This window comes from Pinus tabuliformis, chromosome 6 (assembly GCF_031772625.1).
Source record: "Pinus tabuliformis cultivar Carrire ecotype Pingquan chromosome 6, CPIR1, whole genome shotgun sequence".
NCBI classification, from domain to species: Eukaryota; Viridiplantae; Streptophyta; class Pinopsida; order Pinales; family Pinaceae; genus Pinus; species Pinus tabuliformis.
Window position 1 is genome coordinate 339315237 of NC_142292.1, and position 27238 is coordinate 339342474.

The 27238-nt window shown below is 37.8% G+C and overlaps 1 protein-coding gene and 1 pseudogene across 5 annotated transcripts in view; both read right to left on the reverse strand.

The window, feature by feature from the left end:
• Window positions 1-27238, reverse strand: part of LOC149258682 (Exostosin family protein) — a 229042-nt gene that overhangs the window by 25384 nt on the left and 176420 nt on the right. For 2 of the 5 annotated variants that reach the window (XM_089415753.1, XM_089415745.1), the window contains exons 3-5: window positions 11341-11627; window positions 8338-8570; window positions 5602-5759 (exon numbers count right to left, since the gene is read on the reverse strand). In XM_089415753.1, the coding sequence (XP_089271879.1) occupies window positions 5602-5759; window positions 8338-8570; window positions 11341-11627 (678 nt within the window). Of the gene's footprint in view, window positions 1-5599; window positions 5760-8337; window positions 8571-11340; window positions 11628-27238 lie in introns of those variants that run through there. The other 3 variants (XR_016256868.1, XM_089415773.1, XM_089415760.1) reach the window with 3 other exon arrangements.
• LOC149258683 (glutathione reductase, cytosolic pseudogene) lies at window positions 22408-27221 on the reverse strand (annotated as a pseudogene).

Consider the following 27238-nt stretch of genomic DNA (forward strand, 5'->3'; position numbering starts at 1 on the left):
TCCCAAGCATGACAATATCAATAAAAACTTGAAATAGCATTTCTCAATAACCATAAGCAGTTCAGGGTTTCAAACATTCACACTAGCATACCCTTAGGTTAGGGTTTTCTAGGGAACCTATCTAGGGTTCTATAAAATTAGTTAAGAATGAGTGGGGTAGATTTATCAAGTGATGAATCACCCAAAATAAGAATCATTATGATTCAATATAGCTAGAAATAACAATCTTAGTAATAGATTGTCAAATGAATAAACATTTAAAGAAATCAATGTTTTGTAGTTTAAGGCATACCTTTTTTTCTTGACAAACCTTATCTTGGGTGGCTCTCTTCCATACTCCTTGAGGATATAGCAGATGTTTTCCTAATCAAGAAAATAGAGTGAGAATGGTGATTAGTATTTAATATAATCAAAATTAAATAAGTACACGAAACCAAAAATTGAAAGGAAATGAGATACTTATCTTTGGGAGATGTTGGGGGCTCCCTCCAAAGCTTTTGAGGGATACCTATAAATTCGGGTTTGGCTTTCTTCGGATCTTCTTCTTCAACAATGTTAGCATCATCTCTATCTCTCTCCTTATTATTTGGATTGTCGGGACAGTGACTCTTCTAGTGACCCTTCTTATGACATTGATAGCATTCTACCTTGGACATGTCTACTTTCTTCCTTGGTCCTTTCGATTTCTTTCCTTTGTGTTGAGCAGTGTAGGCATTTGAAACTCCTTCAGTATTGGCAACTAGTGAGTTCCTTGATTCTTCTTGACTGCAGGCAGTCCATAGCTCTTCAAAAGTGGGAGCTTCTTTCCAATTGTTAAGCCTTGAAGCACATGCACCCCAAGTAGGTGGCAATCCTAATAGAGCAGTGATCACGAGTTCTTTGTCTGGAACAATTTCATCAATGGCCAAAAGATCATCTCTAATTCTTGCTATCTTCACAAATAAGGAGGTCGTTGTATCTTCTTTAGTCATCTTTGTGGTCTTTAGCTCATTCTTCAAGCTTGCTACTTGACCAATGTTCTTAATAGTGAATAACTTTGACAGGGCCTAATACATTTCTTGAGCATGATTAATGTTGGCTATAAATGGGACAAGGTTTTCCTTTATTCCTTCTACCATTAGGGTCATGGCAACTAATTCTAATTCTCTAAACTTCACTTTATCAGCATCACTAGAGTCATCTGTAGGCTTCTTTACTTTTCCTTTGACCAAGTCTAGAACCTTATTCTTTTTAAGGATGAGGTCAATCCTGTTCTTCCAAGACATGTAGTTTGAGGCTCTTTCAAGTTTGTTCTCTCCCTTGATTGTGTTAGACATTGTCTTTGAAGATAGTAGACTGCTCCCCTTGAATAATCCTTTTGAATGATTCCTTGATCAAGTGCTTGAGACTACCTTTTCCTTCTTTCTTCACCAAAGCTCTGAAACCATGTTAGAAAATCAAAAAGGCGGAAAGATTTTCTTATACTTGATAATTGACTTCTTATTAGGTTTCTTTATATCTTCTTTCCTTTAGTTCATCAAGCAATTACCAAAGCAAAAGCATATAAGACAATGGACACCAGATATAGTCTCACAACCAGGGCAAAACTCCTCTCTAGGGGAAAACCCAGTCGATAATTCTTCCTTCAATAGTTTTCCGAAGATATTCCAAGACTCTAGACCTTGACACAAACTTTCCTCCACACGAAGTCAGCCTTCCTCCTCTCTTGCAGATGATCCTACTTTACCTGCCAACATCAGCAGCAACACTTTCTTCAACCCAGCAAGTTCGACCTTGCTTTGGAGACTTCAATTTTCACATAGGAACTTCGATCTTGGCCCAATATAACCTCCTGAGGCAGCACTACCCAGCACCAGCAACTTCAACCTATACTTTGATCTGGCAGCAGCAACACACAGCGACTGGCAACAACACCAACAAGAGAACTTCGATCTTCCAAACCAAGGCACGAGAGAGGGAGATAGATGCACCAAAACTTCAATCTTCTTCCCTTCCTTCTCCTAGACCAAACTCACACTTCCTTTTCTTCATTCCTCTATTTTGCACTTTTTCCAGCTTCAAGAGATATCGAACTAGCTTGTGAGAGAGTGCTTCAAATGGAATTTGAACCACTTCATTTATAGTCCTTTGGTGAGGTCGAATAGCACTCTTTGAGGCCGACTTGGTGTGGAGACAACATAATTAATTTTTGACTCAATACTTAACCTTTTTACATGAATCAAAAGCCCAAGAAGGGTCTCTTTAAAAGTATAATGACTCTATTAACTCAGAATAAATCCTAGTAGTCCTCAATGGGGACTTTGACTTAAAACATGATGACCCAAGCATGAAACCCATGCTTTAATAAGTCATAATAATAATAATAATAACTCTTTGTTCTTTTGACAAGTACATTACATGATGACTTAAATACATTAATGAAAACCGAACCTAGCTACATTTTCCAATAGGGAGTAACCTTTTCTTCCAAAACTGCTTTTCCTTTCTTCAAGTACATGCCAACAAAGTGATCTTCAACCTTCTTTGACCTTAGATCTGAAACCATGTTAAGAAATCAATGCTAGTAGGATTTAGGGTTTGATTCCTCTTTCTTGATAATTACTTGTGAATTATGTTGGCTTCTTTTACTTCTTATTTAGTTTATCTTTCATCAAGCAATTACCAAATTATGTGTGCATGACGATCACAAGAACAAGAGACACAAGATGTAGTCGCACAGCCAAGGCAAAACCCCTATAAGGGGAAAACCCAATCAAGAACTCTTCCTTCAATAGAATCAAATCAAGATTAGACACTTTCAGACTTCTAGACCTAGACAACGACCTCCTCCAACCACTAAGTCATCCCTTCCTCCTTGTAGATGTACTTTTCTCATCCTTCCAAGTGTCAATGCTTAAGGTGCAGCTTTAGATCAGAATTTTGGCCCCAACAATAGAATTTGGCCCCCAGGCTTCAGTACTTCGACCCTGCAAAGGAAACAAAATTTCAGACCCAGCTTCAGCCCAATATCTTCTAACATGTGAGAGAAAAGTAGCCCAAAAACTCTATTTTTCTTCATCCCGGCTTCTCCCCTTCTTCTCCAACAACTTCGCACTCTTTTCCAGTTACTTCTTCTTAGAGATCGAACTTGATGATGATGCTCTCCAGATGAAGTCGAGTTGCTCAATATATGGGCTTCTTGTGAGTTCGAATTGCCCTAATCCAGGCCGACTTGTTGAGGGCAAGGCTGACTTGGTGTGGAGGGGGCAAATTATCTTTTTGACTCAAAAGTAATTCTTTTTACATGATACAAAAGCCCAAGAAGGGTCTAATAATAATGACAATGACTCTAATGAGTCAAGAAAAAACCTAGAAACCCTCTATGGGGGCTACCTAGATAACATTGACCCAAGCATGAAACCCATGCTTTAATAAGTCATTTTATTGAATAATAAATTTTCTTTTGACAAGTACAATTATGAAGACCGAAGCTAGTTACATTCTTCAACACTTGGACCAGTCAACAGATCCCTTTGACCTCCTCCTTTAGTCCTTCAAAGATCAGTCACTAAGCCTTCCACCAATCTACCTCTCCTAGAAATCCTCTTTTTCCTTCAAAAGACTGCACTTAGGGCTCCCTTGAGCACCTACTTGTTGCCCTCCAACAACCTTAAGATGCCCAACAACAATCTGTCCAACCTGGACCTTCTATCCTCTAGCATCCAAAAAACCATAAGACATCAAATACATACCTCCAAACCATGTGCACATTGTTGTAGCTCCACCAACTGGTCAGGGCATCCAACAAACACACTTGTCCCTCCTTTTCTGTTCCAACAGTCCTCTCAAAATTTGCGGCCTCCCTCACCTTTTATTCTGCTCCCATACGTTGCCTTCCAAGAGAGGTTCCAGCCTTGATTTAGGCCTCACGACACCCTTCCTAGCCATTGTACAGGGCTCATCCTTTCTAGAATCAGCCAACAGGGCTCGGCCTATAAATCAAAGAGAAGATCCACCCTAAAACCATGCACCAGCAGCCCAGATTTGTCCTCCACCTACTCGGCCCTGCACCTAGTCTCTACAGCCTAGTCTCTACGGCCCTCAAGACAATCACAAAAAGAGACAAAACCAGTCCTTCTTCCCTTCACTTGAGATGCTCCAGAGTTGCGGCCAATTTTAGACGTCTTATCTTATAATTTGATGCTTCTTGGATGTGCTAATGAGGTCTCACATAAGCCTTATTTATATGTTTTCTTAGGGTGATCGAACAGCCCTCCAAATGGCACCTCTGATGACAAGCCGACCTGAACTTGTTGACAATTTTACCCACTTAAACATATAAAAATTCATATCTCGCTTTGTAGACCTCCGATCTTGGTGCTTGAAGTTTCCCCTTGCTTCTCTAAGGTCCTCTTTCATCTCCAAGGGTCAAACCAACAAAAGTCAACATGGTTTTGGCCCAACTTCCTTGGGTACAAAACCCCCACCTTGAGTTCTAAGCCCACAAACCACTGTGGAGCTCATTCCTCCAAAATCCCGAACCATAGGGCTTAGAGTACCTCCCAAGCTACAAATCTCAACATACTCCATGGGTGCCAATATCATGGTCAAGTGATCCATGGGCGCCAATATCATGGGCAAGTAAATACATAATAATGTGACTTTATAAATTTCCCCCTTGTTCTCCTGACCACATTTTAATCTAATTAAATCAATAATTTCCCCTACAATGATCACTCGGAAAAGGGACATGCCAGATTCTCTATCTCTATAGAGCTATCATGATTTAAAAGGCCAAAATGCAATGCATCTCCCTATATGAAGAGGAAAGAGAGTTTCTTGGCTTGCTGTCTTCAAGATAAAAGATTATCAGGCCTAAAAATCACGTCATGACTTAGATCTTTACAATGGAGTTCATGTATTTTGTAATATTATATAACCTGTTTTTCCCAGTATGCTAAGGCTACATTTCATGAACATTTATAGTGATGTAGCACCCGCAACACCTTCCCGCCCCCTAACCCTTCAAAATACTAAAACATTACAATCTATTAGGGTCCAAACCTACTTTGCATTTCAGATACCTTTTTTGGTTTTGCTGGATTTGGGACAAAAAACAATATTTTTCCGATCCTCATTCTACACACAAACAATGAAGTTTAAAGCATTCAAAATAATCCCTTCAACTATCCCTACTAAAAACAAAAAAATCCACATAAATTGCATTTTTGCATTTGCTAAGAAGAGAGTTCATCGTTTGTGGAATTGGAATGAGTCAAAGCAAAAAATCCAAATAAATTGCATTCTTGCATTTGCAAGGAAGAGAGTTCACTGTTTATGGAATTGAAAAGAGTCAAAAATCAACATAGACACTTGAAACATGTGTGAAAAGGGGGACTTCATCTATACACTAGACATGGTGAACTGTAGAAGGAAAACAGTAATGGTTTTAGTTATTTAAGGTAAGGGCAGGTCTAAATAGCACAGAATGATGTAAAGCTCAATTACTCAACAATATAACAACAAACAGAACAGAACACCATACAAGTTCTACACCTATTTCTACAAAAGCGTAAAAAACAGACATCTTAATCTATAAATATTTTCCCATAAGTGAGATACCTGAACCAGTCCAGTATGCAATGCTGTGAACTGCTCCATGGTGATGGACTTCAGGATATCCTTCAGATGATAGACATCACGCTCCCTTAGCACAAGCGCAAACTTTCTCCAATCGAGGACATCATTGAAAGGCAGATCATAGTAATCAGACAGGATAACTGTGAAGTTATACCAAAACATCCTAGTCAATAAAAGCCCATATCGTATTGCATATAATTGCAAAGCGTCATAAGGATTATATAACATTTATAGAAGTAAGCCACCGTGCCATTAAATCCCATTCATTCTAAATGACAGGAATCTGAAGCATCTAAAATGAAACAGGAAAAAGAATAGGCTGGTCTTCATTCTTCTTAAAGTTTAAATTGACTTTGAGTTTTAATTCATTGTGCTCAGTATACAGAGTCAACCTCTTGTACAAGTTTATAGATAGGTTAGTCTATACTACTACACCCAAGGTGAGGATAGCATGAGAAGATGGTTCTCATAAGAGAGATCCTAGTTTCTTAATTTTCTACGTTTTGATAGACATGTTTATAGGGTGGTTGCTACAATATTTTGACAATTTGTTTCCAGTTTTTGGATACGTCAGATAATTGTACCTGAAGATTACATCCAGATAATTAAATCACAAGTTGCATATTCCAATCAAAAGTTGATGATAAAGTACATGCAATCATAGCTTTGCCTGCAATCAGGACATTCTGAATAATGTTGCAAATATTGTTTCAGGGATATATTGCGAAGGGCCAGGAAACAAACTTATCAGAATATCAGGAAAAATCAGAAAATTTTGCAACAGTGGTTCTAAATCCACAGACAGGAAGATGTGAAAGTTGACATTTCCAGCGTGAAATAATCCCAAGAGAGCGCCCACTATCCCAGCTTACATGTATAGAGTAGATACCAAGGAATCAGTTTAGACAGTTATAAACTTATATATACTATCAAAATATGTTAGTTTTCCATATACCCCTAACTATAACAAAATCTACCCTTCTTGTATAAAGAGAATATTAGAAATATCAATCCAATATCTAATATTAAAGCAGCAATTTTATTTTCAACTAATTGTTCTTTTCAAGAGATACATCTTATAGAGACTCTTTGGCTAATAAGCTGCAACACTATGAGGCGAATATCTATGCTGTCAAAGTCGCCTAGGGCTTGTACCTGGCCTTATCCATGTTGAGAAATCTGAGGCACTATATTTCTCTTAGATCTGGACATTTACTTGTGAATATTTTTATATGCTTGTTAGTTCTTTTACTTATTTATATTTTTCTTTTCATCAAGATAAATGCCAAACAATAAAAATCACAAGGGACACGGGATGTAGGCACTCAGGCAGGGCAAAACCCTTAGGTAGGGGAAAACCCAGTCAAGGACTCTTCCTTCAGTAGATTCAGATCACAGTGAGGCAACCAAGACTCTTGACCTAAACCTCTCTCCATCCATCAAGTCAGCCTTTCAGTTGAAGTAATCTTCTTCCAATACTGATCCTCAAGAATAAGAGTTTCAGTCCTTCTTTAACCAACTTTGGTTTCTGCATTTATAGGAAGAAACTTTGATCCTGGAATTTAACTCTGGCCCTGTAATGATACATATTGTCCTTGTAGTATCCTCATGCTCCTCATGATACACAGGGCATGGGGGATGCACCCTCTGCCAGGAGGAGCATGTCCCTATGTAACCCTCTCCAACAAATGTATCACTAGAAACTGGACCACCTATGGAAATTGGCCTTTTCAACAAGACCTGCATTTTTAATTCATAAATCCAAAAAAATGTCATAAGAACTAAACAATAGTGACAATATTCCGAGTCTTCGTTTTCTGAAAATCCATATTTTTCAAATGCATATACTTTCAAATTAAACAACTGTTTGGGCACAATTACACCTAACGAACCAAGGATGTTTAAAATCACTAATTGAAGAACTGATGAACACAAACTGACTCAATCGTCAAACAATCTGTTGTGTATTTCATGAACAGTAGGTAAATTATTATGACTCTAGTGTAAATATTGCACTCATAAAAAAGATAGAAAAAATGATAGTATTTATAGTTGTTGGGCCATAATTTTGGGAATTTTTGTCACTATGAAGAAAGTAAAAACATAGACAAAAATGCCCGTTGAAGTAATAGAGGGAATTGTGCATGCTTTCTCAAGAGCGACAAATTACAATTGTGAATCAGGGGAGAGGACATGTAAGATCAGATTGGTCAAGCAGATTTCCCCTATATGAACTACAGCAGAATATTTAACTGACTGACAGCACATGTAAGAAACAATCAGTCCAGCAGATTTCTTTCTAATGAGCTAGTAGAATAATCTCATCTCAGATTGAATTACATCCTGACGCATGCCATTATAATACTAGATTGACGTCCGTTACTTCAATGTGGTAACGGGGACATCAAAGATACCAAAATGTCTTTCCTTCTCTATCTATCGATCCATCTAAACAAAACCACCTTAACAATGTGACTAAGCATGCTATACTAAACAAAGGGAGTCTTTAAAAGTATGATGTCCTTAACCGTTAAACAAATACGTATCATAATCTTCTAATATTTAGTGAATGCATACGACTGAATAAACTGTAGTTTCAAGTTTCAACTAACAAATTGAATTTCAAAAATAGCAACAAAGTAAAGACCTGAATTCCTGGAATACTGGATTCGTATTGATTGTGTTTAAATAAAAGAGCCACAGAAAATGAATAATTACCAGGTACACATCCATAATGGATTGAATCAGTAATGCGTGCACTGTTGACTTGAGAACCACCGGGACAGATACAAAATTTAGTAATGTAGAATTGTTTCTGATAAACGAGCTCTCCAATTGCCCTACTAATACGATTATTGCTAACAGCAAGTTCGGTATCATTCTCCCATAAACGAGCCAGAATGACTCTGATCCGAGAATTTCGATGTCCAGCCCAAAAGCCAAGGACAGTCCTGAATATGACACCAAAATTGATATCAAGGAAACTGACATTTATAGCTATCAAATCATAAGAAGTATCAGCATATTCCCAAAAGTTAATAGAAGTAGAAGAGGAAAATAGAACAAGACAACAGTGGCCATGATGCTACAGTAGGCAATTCTTGAGTGGTCATAGCAGCCCTCATGTCATCATCTTCAACATGTAGTATACAGCATTCATCAGTTTTAAGTCTCAATTATGAACATCGATCATATCAGTATTGTCTTATGAGATGTGAATTCGTCTATTTCTCAACTTGAACAAGTCTTCCCTTTCAAGTTTCTAAATTGTGTGAGACGCCTTGAGAAATTTCATAGGCGGCCTTGGCAATTGTTAAAAAAGGCGTAAGAGTATATCCAATGACCAAATCCAATTTAGGAAACTTTCATAGAAGGCCTTGGCAATTGTTAAAAAAGGCGTAAGAGTATATCCAATGACCAAATCCAATTTAAGAAAACTTTTGACAAGTCAAAGGACTACGATTCTGGTAATATCCATGAGTGACAGAAACTGGCAAAAGGGAGCACTTCCAATGCTACCAAAAACTAACAAGTGCAACATAGGAATTTACCATTTCATATCTATTTTGATGCTTCTAATGAAAGTTTGGGTGCCCTGCTGGGAGAAAAAGAAAATGTCGCAATGCATGCAATTTATTATATCAGCAAAAATCTTGCCAATGCAAAGTTGAACTATATTGTTGATAAGAAAGAGTTCCTAGCAGATGTAACATAACATCACTAGGTATCCTAGATTTGTGCATACAGATCATTTAGCTATTAAGTATTGAATGAATAAACCAGTTATTAATGGTAGAATCATTCATTAGCTTTTGCTTCTTCAAAAGCTTGATATTACTATACTTGATAAACCTGGTCACAAGAATGTGGTTGAAAATTTCCTTTCAAGGATCACTAATGATAAAGCAAATGAACCCTTGGACAACTCTTTTCCAAATTAGCATCTATTTGCAGTCTTGGTATTGACACTAGTGTTGAAATTTGGCAGCTCAGGGAGAAATTACCTCCTTTGGGAAGCCTTCCTCATCCTCTGGAGGCCCTACTAGCCCTTGAAAGAATTTAATTTGCACAAGGAAAAATATTGTTTCTTAATGTGAAACACACATGTGAACAAAAGTTCAAGTCAACCTGGGCAAGGAAATTCGACCTCCTAGGACACATAAATACATCGCATGTCACATGACTTGGAGACATCAACACACATCACATTCTTCTCTTGATTGGTTCATATACCTCTGAAATTGCAGGTCCAAGGCTACACATGGGAAGGAGAGAGAAGGAGAATTTGTTGACCAGCGTTGAATTCCGTTTTGGATCTGTTTGACCAGCCTTTGACTTGGATTTGACTTGGGTTGACTGAATTCTTGGGCTGTTTGGGAGGCTGAGTTGACTGCTGATTTGAACGAGATTTTCTGAGTATTTTGACCAGCGTTGACTTCAGATTCTGGGCTCGGGTTTCTGCAGGTCAACACTTTGGCTTTCACCAAATTCTGTGGGAGATTTGTTGACTGTTTTGACTGGTTTGACCAAGCTTAGAAGGCCAAGTTTGCTGCTGCTTTGACCAAATTCTGTGGAGAACTTTAACCGTAGACTATTGACTGGTTAGGGCAGTGTTGACTGCTGTTGACTTTCACAGAATTTGCAGATTTGACTTGTTGACCAGATTTGACTTTTGGGCTCATCTTTGATTGGATATTGGTTGGTCAAAGGTTTGACTTTGACTCATTGTTGATGTACTTGGACACTATATCTCTGCTGAACATTTGATGACAATCTAATAGAAGAAGGATTTGGAAAAGGTTTTCCCCCTTGTGGGCTTTTTCCCTTGTCTTTGACCAAAATCTTGTCTCTATTGTTCTTGGCTGTCTTCTATTGCATTTGGTTTACTGTTCTATCTACAATTGGTTATTGTTGCTGGAAGATTGAATTTATATTGGATAAAGTGGTTGCTAGTTGAAGAATAAATTGTAATAAGTGATTGTGTTAAAGCATAGAACACTGAAAATTAACAACTAGTGGCTAACAAGCTGCTTTAGCATTTCTCATCTAGAGAAAACAGCACTCCAATTTGGAAAAGTGCACCATATACATGGATAAAAGGCTAAATGTTCAAGCTAGGGCCAGATTAAGTTCTTCGAAGATACATTAGAGAGGACAAGGTGTATGATATTCTAGAGACAACTCTCTTGGCAGCAGATCTTAAGATATAGTTTATGTTATGGGTGCCAGCAAAGTTGTCATGTCATTTGGTGATTGTTTGAATAAATGTGTGGTGTAAAAGTTGTCAGGTCAATTGGTGACTGGTACTCTTAGTCAATAGCTTACCCCAATGCCAGTATTTCAACTATATTATAAATAAATGAGTTGCCATGAGACATTTTACGTAGCTTACTTCTAAGAGAGCATTTTCTCCACTGACTGCATCAACTTTGTACTCTTGCTGGTATAAATTTTATTAGCCTGCCTAGCACAAATGCAGAACTTAAAAGAATATAGAAGATGCACATGTTATGGAAAACTATATGAATCTTGCCCTGGTTCCAAATTTCTAGCATGAGTTTGTGCATAATGAAAGATGTTGCCCTAAGGACACTGTTCAAAGGGATTTCCACTCTTTTAAAAAGGTACTTGATAATTATTCTATCCAGATCCAGTGAAAAGTGCCCCTGAGAAAATATTTGAATTTTTCATAAATGTATTAAAGGTTTAGAGTGTCCACACCTGTTCTGTATGTCATTTCCTCCACCTGGTAAGGCAAAGGGCTGCAGGACTTGAGGAAGCGCAACATCCTTATGTGGAATATATCCAACATCATAGCTTGGTGAGCAAACAACTCTGATAGCATTCTTCACAAGAAATGGAAGGCCTTCAGTTGCCCTTACCCCAACATCATGGCAAGTAACAAAAAAGTGATCAGCTCCCAATGTCCGATTCCAATAAGGGTACTTGTTTGCTAGGCTTTCAACATAATTCTGAACAATAACTGTCATGTTCTCATAAGATGTCCCCTGAAACCATGGTTACTGGATCAGACAAGTTTTGGGGCATTTGAAGAAAACAGTTTCCAAGGCACCAAGAATGAACACTGCATACAAAGGACGGATCTAAAGTTGCCAGTGGTTTTCCAAACACATCTCCAGAAACGTAATCTTTTACACCACAGACAACCTACACCTATTATTTTCCAATTAAATGTTTATGCTGCACCAGTCTAGACAAAGTATTGGAATTTTCATCGAAAGAAAACTGACAATCTCCATAAGCATTTAGAAAATATCCTATTGAAATTAACCATGTTCCATTTTAGAGAAACAGAACCGAGTTCTTTATAGATGCTCTTAAGGTAAAGATGACTTTCAAACAGCCAAGAACATAACATTTTTGGTCTACAACTCTGCATTTAAAGTAAACAAACCAATCACAAATGCAGAGAACATACTCTCCAAAAGCATCTGGTGGATTCTATGGTAAATAATGAGTATTCTCTCATCTTTCAGGTATCCAAAATAGATATTATGGTACTGAATTTAAACATGGAGAATTGCAGTAAGCCTTTCAAATTTCAAACAAATATCCAGTAACAATTTAACGATGATATGAGATAGATCAAAAAGGTAAGCTGCAAATGGTGTTTAAAAGTTAGCTGTAACTAGGACTGACAAAAATAACAAAAAGGGATAACAGAACCAACAGCAGCCACAGCTCAAACACAAATGAGCTAGTGAATAATAAGCATGACTCGAATGAAATAAGTAGGATCCCTGAGCAATTATTTTGCTCACAATCAAAAGATACTCTCATAATTGCATGTGGTGAGTCAGGAACATGAGGCTAAAATTGGCAGGAAACATTCATGATCTGTGAGTAAATAAAAATTCCACTTCAGATAATGTAAGTTTACTTTTTAGAGTCAAGCTCGAATGAAAAGTTTCTGAATGAAGGAAACACATAAGTAATTTAAAACATGAAGGAAGTGCTCCAAGTATAATGAAAGAAGGGTAACTGTTATAGAATATGGGAATACAAGAACTAAGAAATGACTTTGAGGGGTCAACATCCAGAATCCATACTCTAGAAACTTAGAAAGTGAAAAAAAAAATCACATGCCAGAAGGTTGAATAAATATAAAGAGGAATTGTTGCAAGCAAATTACTGGTAAATAAGGAAGAAAGTGCCAATTTTTTCAAAGACCACTGAGTTACTATTTTAATCTATAAGATCACATTTTTAATTTTTGCAACTAGAAAGGTAATGGAATATTGATAGTTATACAATCTGTATAGTTGATATAAGATTATCAGTGATATCAATATCTATGGGTACCCTAAGCAACCCTGAAAACATAAAACATAATACATCAACATAAAACAAGAAAATGTTGATATTTCTAGTACAAACAAGCTAGAACAATTTTCTTCAATGATATCAGATAACTACTTCCAATGATAAATTAGCATTAGTTCCATATAGCATTCAATATCATTAAGCAGTTATACATAAGAAAATTTCAACTATTAATCACAGTAGAGCATTAAAAATAACAATAAGACAATGAGACAACAGACACAGAAAATCAGGCGTGAGGCGATGGCAAAACCCACAAGAAGGGAAACCCAGAAATCTTTCCTTATGAGAGAGTTCAATGTTCATCAATTCATCCAGATTCCAGAAATAAACATCAAAAATAACAGATAACCAGAGAAATGACCTCTCATGGGTGCCCATACTCTCCTCCTTCCACAGATTTTCGCACTCTTCTTTATTTATCCTTTGCTGGAACAGAGAATTCTTGGATCATTTGATGTGTCAAAGTGAGAAGGAGAAGTTTCATATTTATAGTCTCCAAAGGGGGTCGAATAGATGCCTCAAACGGGCCTAGCCGACTTGGGACCTACTTGATCAAGGAGGCCGACTTGACATTTATCGAGTCATTAAATTCAAATTTAATTTTTCCTTTTTTCTTTTGATGAAAATACCGACCATGGCTACCAAAATTTCCAACAGAAAACACGAACTAAACATCACATAAAACAAGAAGAAAGAGGACAGAGTGCAAGAGATCAACTATAAGTCCATAAAACAAGAAGAGGAAGAGGGCAAGGATGACAAAGTCTCTGCCAAGGAATCTTCAATCAAGCATTCAAAAGGATCAATACATTGTCTAATGACATCGTCTAGGGAGTGGCTAGGGCTAAGAGGACTTGATTGGATGATCCTGAGAGGCATCTAGGAAATGCAAGAAAACCTTCTCCTAGCACTTGAGGCTAAAGAAAAGAATCTCGTGATGCAGCACTAGCCAAGGTTGGATTGTCAATCCTATATAAAAAGCAAGTACACCTAGTTCTTATGGGAAAGAATTACTCAACTTTGGAGCAAGACATTGTACTTGATCTCACTAACCTGCAATCTACTATGCCACCCACCAAAATATCTACATGTTGCTTCACGTCACTAAGTGCTAACATCGACTAAAAGGGAGGTAATCAATACAATGGGGTGAGTTTTGGAAGAAGTGGCAAAGTCTTTCATCTAAGAGTCATTGCCTCACACATGCAAAGAGCTAGACACCTCCAGTCAAGACACAAGATGAAAGCGGTTAGGGATCTCCTTGAACCACGAAAAAGGCAATGATATCTCACCCTAATCTCATAGTAGATGGGGCATCTAAAAATGAAATGTTCTTGAGATTCCACCATCATAAATGACATAGTTGACAAACCCTGTTTGGACATGAGATACAATGCTCAAACTCAATCCAACATTGATAAGACCCTAACTTGAGTTGCCCAAGAGAGAACCTAAGGCCATGAGACAAGTGGTGATGAATACACTTGTGGTGTATGACAAGGACGCCTCCAAACTACATATAATACTCCAAGTTGAAGGCCATAATAGGACCAAGGGACTATTGAAATTCCCCAATTTTGATGCTTGGAAGGTATTGGATTAGATTAGGTTACACATTGTAAATGTGTTGTTATTATGATCGTGTAGAGCCATGTCAGATTAAATAAATGACCCTAAAATGTAAATGTTCTAAATATGTTTTGTACATTTAGATGTTGTAAATATGTATTCTACTGACCATGTGGTAGAGCTACCATTATTAACGCTCTACCATGTAAACAACTAAAGTTAAAATATAATATATAATGGTCCAAGATGACTGGGGAAGAACAAGGGATATATGAGGCCACAATAGGCAAAGATGAAAGAGTGGTCCATGGGAAACAAATTCTCTCTTATCGAGTGTATAATTAAGTACTCCCATTCTTTCCATCATGTGCCATACATGAAATTCACCTGCAACTTGACATATAGAGCCAAATATGAATGGATAAAGTGGTTGGTGAAGAAAAGTCTACCCCACATAAAGGAGTATGGGAAACGTTAATTTTTAGGGTTTGCTTGTTCTTTGTTGTAGATAATTGCAATTTCAAACTTTTTCATCATTTACACATTACATACACCCCATAACATCATAACATCATTAGCAATTATGTAGAGAGAACAATAAATGTCAACAATGCAACAACAACAACAAAAAAGCATACACAAAAGAGACACCAGGATTTAGGTCAAAGACCAAGGCAAAGCCCTTCAAGGGGGGAAACCCAACCAAATTCTTCTCCTATAAGATATTCATCAATTGTTCAGCCACTATATGTTTGTCATGCGAGCCATTGTATGTAGCAACACCACTATAAAGAGAGACATAGTCACTAGTATATGAGATAGAGTATTTAATATGCAAGATAGAGTCGTTGCCATAGACATAGATCATGACCGAATTTTCATTGTGTGATCTGTAGGGAAGATCTATGAACCATAGAATGAATCACCTGTTGGAAAATCCATAGGTTGGCAGTTAAAACGATTTTCCCTTATTATGACATTAACTTGTGATGTTTTCATTATTAGTGTTAGATTTCTTAATTATCATTTCCTATGTTGCCAGGAAATGTGGGTGCGGGGACGGGGACGGCATTTTTTGAAACAGGGTGCATGGGTTTGTCGGGTAATATAATAATATTAAATTTTAATAATTATATTTTATAAATTATAAATTTATAATTAATAATATATATGAAATTTGAATTTGTATATTTTTTCAACTTTAAACAAGAAAACTTTGAGAATGCTGTGAGAAATTGGCAGATTTTGATACTTAATTTAGCCATTGTCCAAAATAACCCTTCGCCATTTAACAGCATCAGCTGATTACAGCTTATGGCTGGTCTCAATCCTACTTTCTATTTGACCGAAAATGTCTGAACCTGTATGTGTGCATTTACAGTTTATACTTTGATGGTTATTTGGCTTGGGAATGAATGTTTCATTCCAAATTGATTTACAAGAATCTGCAGGCTCAAATTACAGAGTAAGAAGTCTCTTTTCCAGTTCTGGTTTCGATGCCATATATTCTATGTTCTTGACATAAGTGACATATTTAGCTTTTAGATTGAGTTGTTACAATTGAATGTCCATCTGTATAGAGAAGGGAATTATTTATTATATGTTTTGCCAGCTCAATGTTACATGTCGATGGAAAACATTGCAATTAAACTTGCTAATATGCTCCAAGGAGCCTTACAAATTAGATGGTGGCTACGTTCCGTTCCACAAAGCTCATCGTTGGAACAAAGAACACGGGTCTACAGGCCTGGATTTTTGGTTTTAAGTAATCACGAACACCTATGGCATTAGGGATATTGCAGTAGTGACTACTAGTGGGCAATTGCAATCCACTTACAATGAAAGTGTAATGCAGCTTAATGTAGTTGAGCCCATGTGGGTGTTCACTGTTCAAATGTGCAATATAAATTATAATGCACCTATATTTTTCACACGCGGGTCTTGTGAAACTTTTTCATGGAATAATAAAATTGAAAACGAAAACTTGTAAATACCACTGTCGTTGAAGCTGCTCTGTCCACTGCTGCTGAAGCTGCCCACTGCCCACTGCTGCTGAAGCTGCCCACTGCCGCCGGAAATGGTAAACGGGGACGGCTCAAGCCTCAACCAAATGGAAAAAACTTAAAAGTTAAATGAAATCAGTAATCAATGATCATGGTGTTTGTTCTTCTGGTATGACGTAGTGCTCTGCCGCCAAGAATAATCACGTATCACGGTATCAGTCTATCAGATATTTGCTTGTGTAAAGAGTTAAAGTCTTAAAGATTTAGGGTTTTTTAAGTCTTTTACCTTTGCTATAAGTTATTTAAAAATTTCAATAAAAAAAAATTATTTGAAAATTAAATTTTTAATATAGTTTTTTTATGAAGAACCCAAAGAAACCGAAGAACCCAAAGAACCCAACCCGAAGAACCCAAAGAACCCAACCCGAAGAACCCGAAGAACCTGAAGAACCCAAGAACCCAAGCACCCGAAGAACCCAAGAACCCGTTAAAGGAAAAGAACCCAATTTTTTTTTTTTGAAGAACCCGGTTCTTCTGGGTTCGTCTGGGAAGAACCCGTACCCAAATCCGGTACTTGTGTGCGGGAACCCGGGACGGGTTCGAGAACCCCATGCCCGGGTGCGGGTACCCGTGCAACACAGATCATTTCTTATCATCAAGATTAATGCCAAAAAACAAAAGAATAGAACACAAGATATAGGCACGCACGTTGCCTATATCTTGTATTCTATTCTTTTGTTTTTTGGCATTAATCTTGATGATAAGAAATGATAATTAAGAAATCTAACACTAATAATGAAAACATCACAAGTTAATGTCATAATAAGGGAAAATCGTTTTAACTGCCAACCTATGGATTTTCTAACATGGTATCAGAGCTATGGTCATGGTCAAAGCAGTTTGAAGAAGGGCAGTTTTGGGCTAATAAAATTACAGTGAGCACATCAAAGAATGAAGGAGAAAGAAGTCGGATAATTTCTGAGAATACTCAAAGAAGTGACTTCACTATAAACTGTATATAAGTAACAGTGAAAACAAGAGAGACAGTTTCAATAATATAACAAGTTCGGATCTTCTCAATATTGATTCGTAGCATTTTCGATGAAGACACATTCTTGAAGGATCAGTATTGACATTTCAGTGAAGACACAATAAAGATATAACTTCACTATGTATTTCAGTAATGGCTTAGGTGATACTACAGTGACAGGATCTCGGTATAGTAACTCATCCATCTTTGAAGCAGTCTCAGTGAGTCAGTTTCAGTGCTCTAACAAAGGGGATCAAGCTCGGATATGACATGAGTAATTCTTGGTATCATTACAAGAAATACGGATCAGATATCACTATACATATTTCGTTGCAATTATAATGTGAAGAGTTGCTCAAGACAATTTTGGTGACACCTCAGTGAGAGGTTTGGTGCAATCTCAAGGAGGATGCTTCAGGAGCTCAGATTACGCATAGTAGAAGGATCTCGGTACTACCACAGGCAGAAGAAGAAGGGTCTCGGTGCTAAGTTCTAACTCAGTCACCATGTTAACACAATCTCGACGTTAACTTTGTTCGACACTATGACAGTAACCTTAATTCAGTAAATCACATGACCACAATAATCTCACTCGGTGATATTTCAATGATGCTAGTGCAGTGAATAGGACTCAGTTCTATCACAGTAGTATAAGTTTCGGTAGTATGAATACATTTCAGTATTGTTACAGTGGTGCCTATCACAGAGAATAAGTCTTGGTAAAACTACAGTGATGCCTATCATAAGAAGTATCACTACAATGGTACCTGTCATGGTCATAAGGAGAATTCAGGCTCAAGTAATATATGGTCGAAGTACTATAAGAGCTAAGGCATTGCTATGGTTATTGATATATGTAAGATTGAAACAATGAAGTAGAATATAATGCTGCTTGTAGAGATATATCAAGGATCTGACATGATAATACTAGCACAAGGAACCAACTTTAAGAAAAACGTCTGCTCTATCCTCAAAGAGTTTGAAGAGAGCTACCCAAGACATGGTTAGCCAAGAAACAAAGGTATGCTTTAAATACATTGATTTCTTTACATTGAAAGGATTATTCATTTAACAATCTATTACTAACATTGTTATGTCTAGTTATATTGAATGGTAATGATTCTTATTCTGGGTGTTTCATCTCTTGATAACTCTACCCACCCCACTCATATTCTTAACTGATTTTATAGAACCCTAGACAGGTTCCGGAAAACCCTAACCTAAGGGTATGCTAATATGAATGTTTGAAACCCTAAACTGCTTAGGGATATTGTGAAATGTTGTCTGAAGTTTATTGATGCTGTCATGTTTGAGATTTTGGTGTGATCAGGAAAACCTAACTTGTTAGGGTTGAATAATAAGGTCTAAAATCCCAAACCTTTGAAGTTTTGGTAATGTTGGGTTTGCTATGTTTCTACATTGAAACCCTAACTCATTAGGGTTTGGTGGAATGTGTAAGCATGACCTTTATAATGTCTTAGAAATGATTTCCTTGGTATTGGTGTGTTTGTCTGATCAAACCCTAGTCTAATCAAGTTTGGTATGTCTAACTTCTATTGATATTTGTGAAGTTGGGTTTGACTAACACATGATATGAAATGTCTTTGCATGATGATGAAACCCTAGGTATATATAGATATGTCCTTTTGGTCGAAACCCTAGCTTGGTCTAGGTCAGATATATTAATGTTGTCAAACATATGATATGCTTATGAATGATTATGAATTCCTAGATATGTGTGTTGACCTGGTTATTGATGGTCATAAATAGAAGTCCTTGTCTGAAATTCTAGGATGATGATATTTGGAAATCTAGGGTTTTGCAGCTAAACCCTAGTAGTAGTGAAATTCTCTAGTATGTGTATATAACAATCTGAGATCTATTGAGATTGTGAAAATGAAAATTCTAGGGTGTTGGCGTTGAACCTTAATAGAAGTAAAAATCTTTGATGTATGATGACAATATGATAATTTGAGATTTGTGTAAGATTGTTGAAATCTGAATTTTATGATTCTTTCCTAAGTCTAACTTAGGAAAAGCACATTTATTAATTTATTAATTAATGTTGGGCCATGGCTATTGGGATTTCTACTAAAAAGTGAATTAGTGAGTTAGATTTAATTTCTATTGTTGATCTCAAGTGAGGCTCATGATCTAATCCTAACCATCGATCACTTAGGAGATTAGGGATCTAGCTCAATGAGAAATCATTGGAAGAGCTAAGGGAAAGGATGAAGACACGGCGATTTCATTGGAAGAGCGATTTTTTGAAGAGTGTGTGAGAGACTCAAGGCCAAGAAGGAGGAAAGTTGTAGCAAAGAGATTCCAGTGAGAAAATTCAAAGCGGCGGAGATATTGGAGAGAGGAGGCCAAAATTTGTGAGGAGGCAGAAACCCAGCTTGAAGCTTGCATAGGGGGCTATAAGGCCTAGATGAAGGGCGTGTTTCTTCCAGTGCACAAGGGGCTTGTAATGTCCCAAGGTAATCTTTTTCCCATAGGGTTTCAAAACATGGGATTCATTGCACTAATAACATAGTGTTACCCACAATTTTTCCAATGTCAATTAAATGCACCAATAGATAGATAGCAATTTAGATAGTATGAAGACTTCAACAGCTTATCACTAATTCCACTTTAATGACCTCTTGTTAGCAATATTAATCAGCTATAGCAATCTGCCACTAGCGCATGCGATACCAACAGCTTGAGTTCCCAATAATAATTGTCTATCAAACACAACAACTGCCTCTGTAACAGTGACAGTGCAGTCATATAATTACTATGATCAAACTTACAGACTCTTCAACTTAGTTTTTGCCTATTAAGAGCTACAATGCCCTAAATTGCCATCCAAAGTCCTACACAGACCCATCACTTGACAGACTAGTGCGTTGAATTGCTTTTGACTTCACATTGCAACCTACCACCCAAATCCTCTTGATTTGACCGAATGTTTAGATTGTTGAGACGTATTCGCTGCCTTTTTTCCTCTGGAATTCCTAGCTTCAAAGCACCCTTCTACCTTGAATCAGAATCTCAACAATGAAACAGAATGTCACAAGGTTGTCTCTGTAATCCAATAATTCCTAGAAATCCCCTTCGTTGTCTTAAACAAGGGTATAGAAGACCACGGGACGTCTATGGAGGTAACTTCGCTGCCTAGACAATTTCACTGGCCACAAAAATACCACAGAGTTGCTTCTTGGCCTAGAACTGATCCAAGTTACTTCAAGAGAATACATTGAATGGGGCAAAGAGAAAAAGGGTGACTAGATAGGGTGGGCTCACCTCCACCGACACTAGATAGGGGTTAGCTAGGGTGTGATCACCTCAACCGAAACTAATCAAGAAGAAAAGGTCTTAAAAACCTTTGAGCCTCTAGCTCAAAAACTACAAAGACAATTCAATCCAATCAATGATGAGAAAATAATTCTAACTCTCGTATATTTATAGATTTCCTTGTGGGGGCTCTTATCCTTAAATTAATGTGAGGGGTTAAAAGTGCAACCCCAAATTTGGGTTTTTGCCCCAACTACCCCAAAATTTACCCAATATTGCCCCAAACAAAACATTGGATAATGAGTTTCCTCCTTTATCAACGACTATAGCCTATTGGGTTAGATAGGCTACTTTGTCCTCCCTTGAGCCATTAAGTAATCCCCCCCCCCCCCCCCCCCCGTTGAGAAATCAATAGGGCTACAATTAGGGTGATTTCTCTTAGACTTGATAACTGCTTGTGATGGATTTTTACTTTTCTTGATTACTAGCTTCTTCACTTATTATTATGTCGTCCTTATCATCAAGCACCTACCAAAACAAGAAGCTCAATAGTACACAAGAACATAGAATGTAGGATGCAAGCCAGAGCCAAAACCTCTCCTCTTGAGAGGAAAACCCACAAATCTCTTCTCTTCTTATAGATTCATCAAATTACAAATTCCAAGGCCTCTAGACCAAGACCAAGCCAGACCTTCTTAATAATGTGATTCTTTAATCCAAGTCAAACCCAGTCAAATCTCTTCCACTAGCACAACTTCGACCCCCAGCTACAGAATTTCGGCCTCCACTGCAGGTTTGAAATTTTCAGGCCTACAACTGCTACTGCTTCCACACGTGTTGGAGAATTTAGGGCTTCCAAGGCTTCCTTGCTCCTTCGCTTGGGTTGCTTCCTCTTCTAGGGCTAGAAGGTGACCTAATAGGCCTTTCTTCCACCAATTTCGACCTTCTTTCTACAACCTTGAAACTTCGATCTTGATGTTGCAAAACCCTAGCTTGACCTTCGCACATGTGAGAGAGATAGAGACAAAATCAACCCAAAACTTCGTCCTTCTTCCTTCTTTCCTCCTTCGCTAGCCTTTCTTCTGCCTCTTCTTCGCTTGAATAATGAGAGATGAATGAATGTCCATAGGAAGTTGAGCTCCATACTATATATAGGCTTCCAAAGAGGACGACATGCTCTAATGAAGCCAACATCTTAGCTACTAGATTGAATTGGTCTTAGAGGGGTATTTTGACACTTTATACACAAAAATAATTATTTTGACACGTTACAAGATGCACAATGGGGTCTTCTTCATACGACAATGACTCTATTGACCTCTTGACTTCATGACAAACCCTAGAACCACTCAATGGGTGCTTGACCTATAAATAAAATGCCCTTGAACATGAAACCCATGCTAAAAATATTAATAATAATTTTTCTTTTCTTTTTACAATATAAAAAAATCAAGAGTACATTTCATATTTATGAAGACCAAACCTAGTTACATATTTCAACACCCCCTCCCGACATTGCTTGTCCCCAAGCAATGATAGACCTGGGTGCTGCAAAATTTGCTATTCTATCTCCAAGAATGAGAACTCCTCTATAATTTTTATAGCACCCTTCTTTAGTTTTTGTAGCCCAGTAATTAAAATGTTGGTGAGGGATGTCATCATGCCATATCTGCTACTTTCACTAGAGTAAGCAAAGCAAGTACCATCCATTAGTGCCACAGGTGTAAGGTTAATCTGATTTGTCACATCTCCAACTGCCCATATATTTGGAATTGTGCTTCAAGAGTACTCATCAACCTTCACAACACCTAAATTATCATACTCAGCACCAATTGCATCAAGGTTGATCCTATTTGTGTTAGTCTTTCTACCAACAACAAACAACACAACATCTATTGTCAATTCATTACCCCGATTCGTATAGATCTTAATCCCCTTTTTGTTTTTACCAACTTTGCCAAGTTTGTATTTGGGTGTTAATTAAAACCCCTACTTTAAAGGTTCCTAGCCACAACAACTTGCACTTCATCATGAAAACCTCTTAGAGGAAGTTTGCTTCTATTGGATAGATGTACTTTGGCACCCATCCCGTTCCAAATGGTTGAAAATTCAACAACTCTGTATCCTCCACCAAATATTGCAGCTCGTTTTGATAGCTCTTCCAGACTCACTGTCTCATCTTAAGTTATTGATAACTCCTTTCCAGGGACATTTAGGCATGCAACTCGACCAAGGTTACTTGGGAGCGGGAGCGAAAGCGGGGAGCGAAAGCGGGGAGCGACATTTTGAAAAGCTCTCGATTTGGCAACGAATCAAGAGCGAATTTTTATATAATATATATTTTTATATATTTTGATGCATATATGTCAACAAAAGCATGTAGAATGATGAATTAGATATAAAAAAACATAAAAACATGGATTGAACCATATAACATCAATTATCTAGCAGTTATAATCCTCATCAACCACGTCCACAAGTTAGTAACATATAACATATCGAGTCTCGTGATTCATCAATCTTAAAGTTTCAAGCTTTCAGAATTCAATATATAACATTTATCATCATTGATCACTAAAGTTGTATTTTAGCCATTACAACAAAGAATATCTAACATGACATGAAATGTTTCAACTTTCAACTTTCATGAAGCATCCTATAATATATTCATACTTCATTACTAATGAGTTGTAATTGCCAACTTCAAACTTCAAACTTAAATTGTCATATATTGTTTACAAAAAATATCATAATAACTATGAAAGAGTCAATAGTTATAAAAACTTTTAGAAACTAGAAAAGACAAGTAAATCCATTATCTATTGTTAATGCTTGGGCCTCTTGCCACGACAAATGACAAATGTCTAATTTCTAAGAAGGTCGTGGTGGTCTATTGGGAGTCTCCTCTCGCGTAGTCAGACGACCAGAACCAGAAGCCACATGCCCTCCACGTGAGGATGTAGATGGAGGTGGCGGCAGCAAAGGCAAAGATGTTGGAACTCAAGCACTGCTACTGGATGGTGGGGGTGGCATGGCTAGTGTTGCTTCATCATCATCTTTCAAAAGCTTTGTTTGCAATTCTTCTAGATGTAGAGCACCATCCTCCAAATTATCTTCCTCTGGGTTGTTGTCCCAAGTTGTATATGATGTATCCTCACGAGCCCAATCACAATAATGACTCAACAACCTCAAGTTGTAGTGCACATAAACCAAGCTTTCTGCTTGGTTTTCATTGAGTTTGTTTCTTCTCACATTATGGATGAAGTTATAGGTGCTTCAACACCTCTCTGCAGTCTTGCAAAAGAAGTATTTACAACCTATGAGTGCACTTTTTTTACCAATTTTGACAAAAGTCCCTGCCCACCATATGTGTCCCACCATGTGATAGCATCAAGTTTGTCCCTATCTTCCATTGCATGCAAAGAATCAAACACTCCAGTGCTAGTGAAGTATCTGCCTAATTCAAGACGTAGATTAGCACAACACACTCCTCCCTGTCAAGAACCAGCTTGTCTAATGCTTTCATATATCCCTCTTATACCTTTGGATTCGTATGGGGTTTGGACATAACCCCACCCCCAGGTGCAAGTTTGCCCAACCAAGTTGGAGAGTAGTATTTTGGCATAAGGATATACACCAAGACATGTAGTGGAACATTAAGTTTATTCCACTGTGCACACACAAAATTGTGAATAATATCATACAAGTTGGGATCTTTTTCCTGAACAATACCTTTTATTTGACCCAACATGTTATCCATCTGCTCATACACCTCCCCAATCACTAGTTCATCTATATCTGCAAAACAAATCATGTTATAAATGGGCTTGGTGAATTGCAAAACTTCCCTCACACGTGCCCAAAACAGACCATCAAGAGCAGTGTCCTCCACCTATTCAAAACCTTGCTTGTCAACTGCGATTGGAGCCCTGTCCTTTAATACCTGCCAGTGTTGACTTGATACCATGCTAGCCAATGACTCTCTTACCTTCAAAAGGCACCTGAAGGTGAGGTAATAGATAGCAAATCTAGTCTTCGCAATCTTCAACAGCGCCAAACTTGAGTGACTGTGGAAAAGCCCATGGGTATTGCTATGATTTGTAATCAATTTTGTCATTTTTTTGCCTCTCTTATACAAATCACCAATTCAATTGTATTGAGGGTGTTTGTTCTTAATAATATCATGCACCAAAAGGTTCATTGTGTGAAAAAAACACCTAGACCAAAATATCTTGGGGTATCTATCCTCAATAATTGCTCTCGTTACCTTACAATTAGAAGCATTATCAATGATGACTTGGATGAGATTGTATGGGCCAATACATTCAATTGTTTGAAGTAACGGTTCTACAATGTTGATGGCGGTCTTAAAATTTTCTAAGTAATCATATGCTGAAAGGAAGACTACACCACTAATGGCTTCCCTTTTTACATTTGTCCATCCATCAGATATAATGCATACCCCATGCTCATTCAAAGAATTTGTCTTTGTACCCAAAGCATGTGGTATTTTTGCTTTTTCATGATCACGCCCCACAATTCTAGCCCCGTCATACCCAAGGCTCTTGTATCCTTTGGGGGCATCATTAATGGCAAATACCATTTCATGCCAATACGGTGAGCGAAGAACATTGAATGGCATTCTGCATGCATAGAGAAACCGGTAAAAATTTTAATCCACATCATTCCTACACCCTTCATCAAGGAAACTTGATATGGTTCTACGCCTTAAAGGGATGCCTGTTCCTATGCCTCCATATCCACTACCATGGGAGGATGTTGATGGAGTTCTTTGTCTATGTGATTGTGGGCTATCATGCTCAAAGTCACCCTTTGATCTTTTAGATTTATATTGGGCTTCCTCCTCTTCCGTTATGTATTTGGCTCTTTGTTGCGTTGTCACACTTACACAAGTTTTGATTCCTACTTTCTTTTTTCCATCCCATGGGATTTTCCCACAAAAATGCTTTCTAGCACAGGTGTTTGAACCTGTGTAAGTGTTTTTAAAATGGAGGCATGTAAATTTAGTGGTTCCACCTCCTTTCCCTACTTCAGGCCTAAAAACATATTTCCACAATGGGGTTTGGTTTGCTTTCGTTTTTGTGCCCTCATCATCTCCACTCTCCTCTGCCTCCTCACCAAGGTACTCACTCCTCTCCAAGGTTTTCAAATCCACCACTACACACTTCTTCATTCTCTTCATCATGATCAACCCTCCTTCCACTCTCCAACACCATAATAACGAAAAAGGAACCAACATCAGGAGAATGCCAAGCCATATAGCCATGATGTTTGAAGTTTTGATTCTTTGAACTTTGGCGGAGTTATAGTTTCTTGCCTACAATAAAATGGAGGAATGGGAATGAGAAAGAGAGAAGAGAACATTTTCATTTAACAATGAACATATAAAATACACAAATGATAGATTAGAGTAAAGATCCTACCTCTTTGGCCTTCAATCCCAAGCTCCAATCTCCTTTGCAAGTTCCTCAAGCTCCCAAGCAATCCTCTCAATCTTTGTCTCAATCTTCCTCCTCAACTCAAGCTCCAATTCTAAAAGCCCTTTCTTGCTCTCTCAATATGCAAATGGTGAATTATGGGAGGGGAGGAGGGCCTTTTATTTCTTTTGGCCCTCCCCCTCCCTTCCTTGCCTGCGGCGTGGCCCGCCAATTTTGCCCACAAGGAGTGAATTTTTTAAGGCATGAGCGGTCAGGAACAATCACTCCTCCACTGCTCCTGCCTTAAAAAATTTGCTCCAGGAGCGGTCAAAGAACGAACTCTCCCTGACCGCTCCCTAGTTCGCTCCCGAAAAACTAGGGAACGAACATTTTTAAGGGAGCGTGCTTTGGGAGCAGGTTGGAGGGGGAGAGGGGTGCTCCCCCGCAACCCTGAACTCGACTACTTGTTGCAATTAAAATATGGTTAGTTGTACAGTGTTTTGGTGTACCATCAGCCTGTAATACCTCAACTTTATGTTGTTCAACAAACTTTGCCTCCCCTTCCAACATCTCACCAAAATTCGATGGAATTCTTTTGTACACTCCATTCAATCTCGTTATTTCATTAATCATTTTTTCCAAGAGCTTCTTTCAATCAAATGTGATTGGTTCGTTAAGATTCCATCCAAAATTCCTTGAATCTTCAAATTTAGAGCTAAAAGATGGCTTGTAAACCAAAATTTTCTTTAGAACACAACCATATATAACAGACCTTTTTCCACGCTTTTTACAGTGTTTCTTATAGTCAATACATCTTGTGTCCCCCTCTTTTATAAAACTATCATGGACTTTAGGGGAATTTGTTGCTGGAATATGATCTTCTTTGTGTTCCTTGTCATCAATCTTTAACCTGCTTTCACCAAATATTTGTTCCATATTGGTGTAATCCTTGG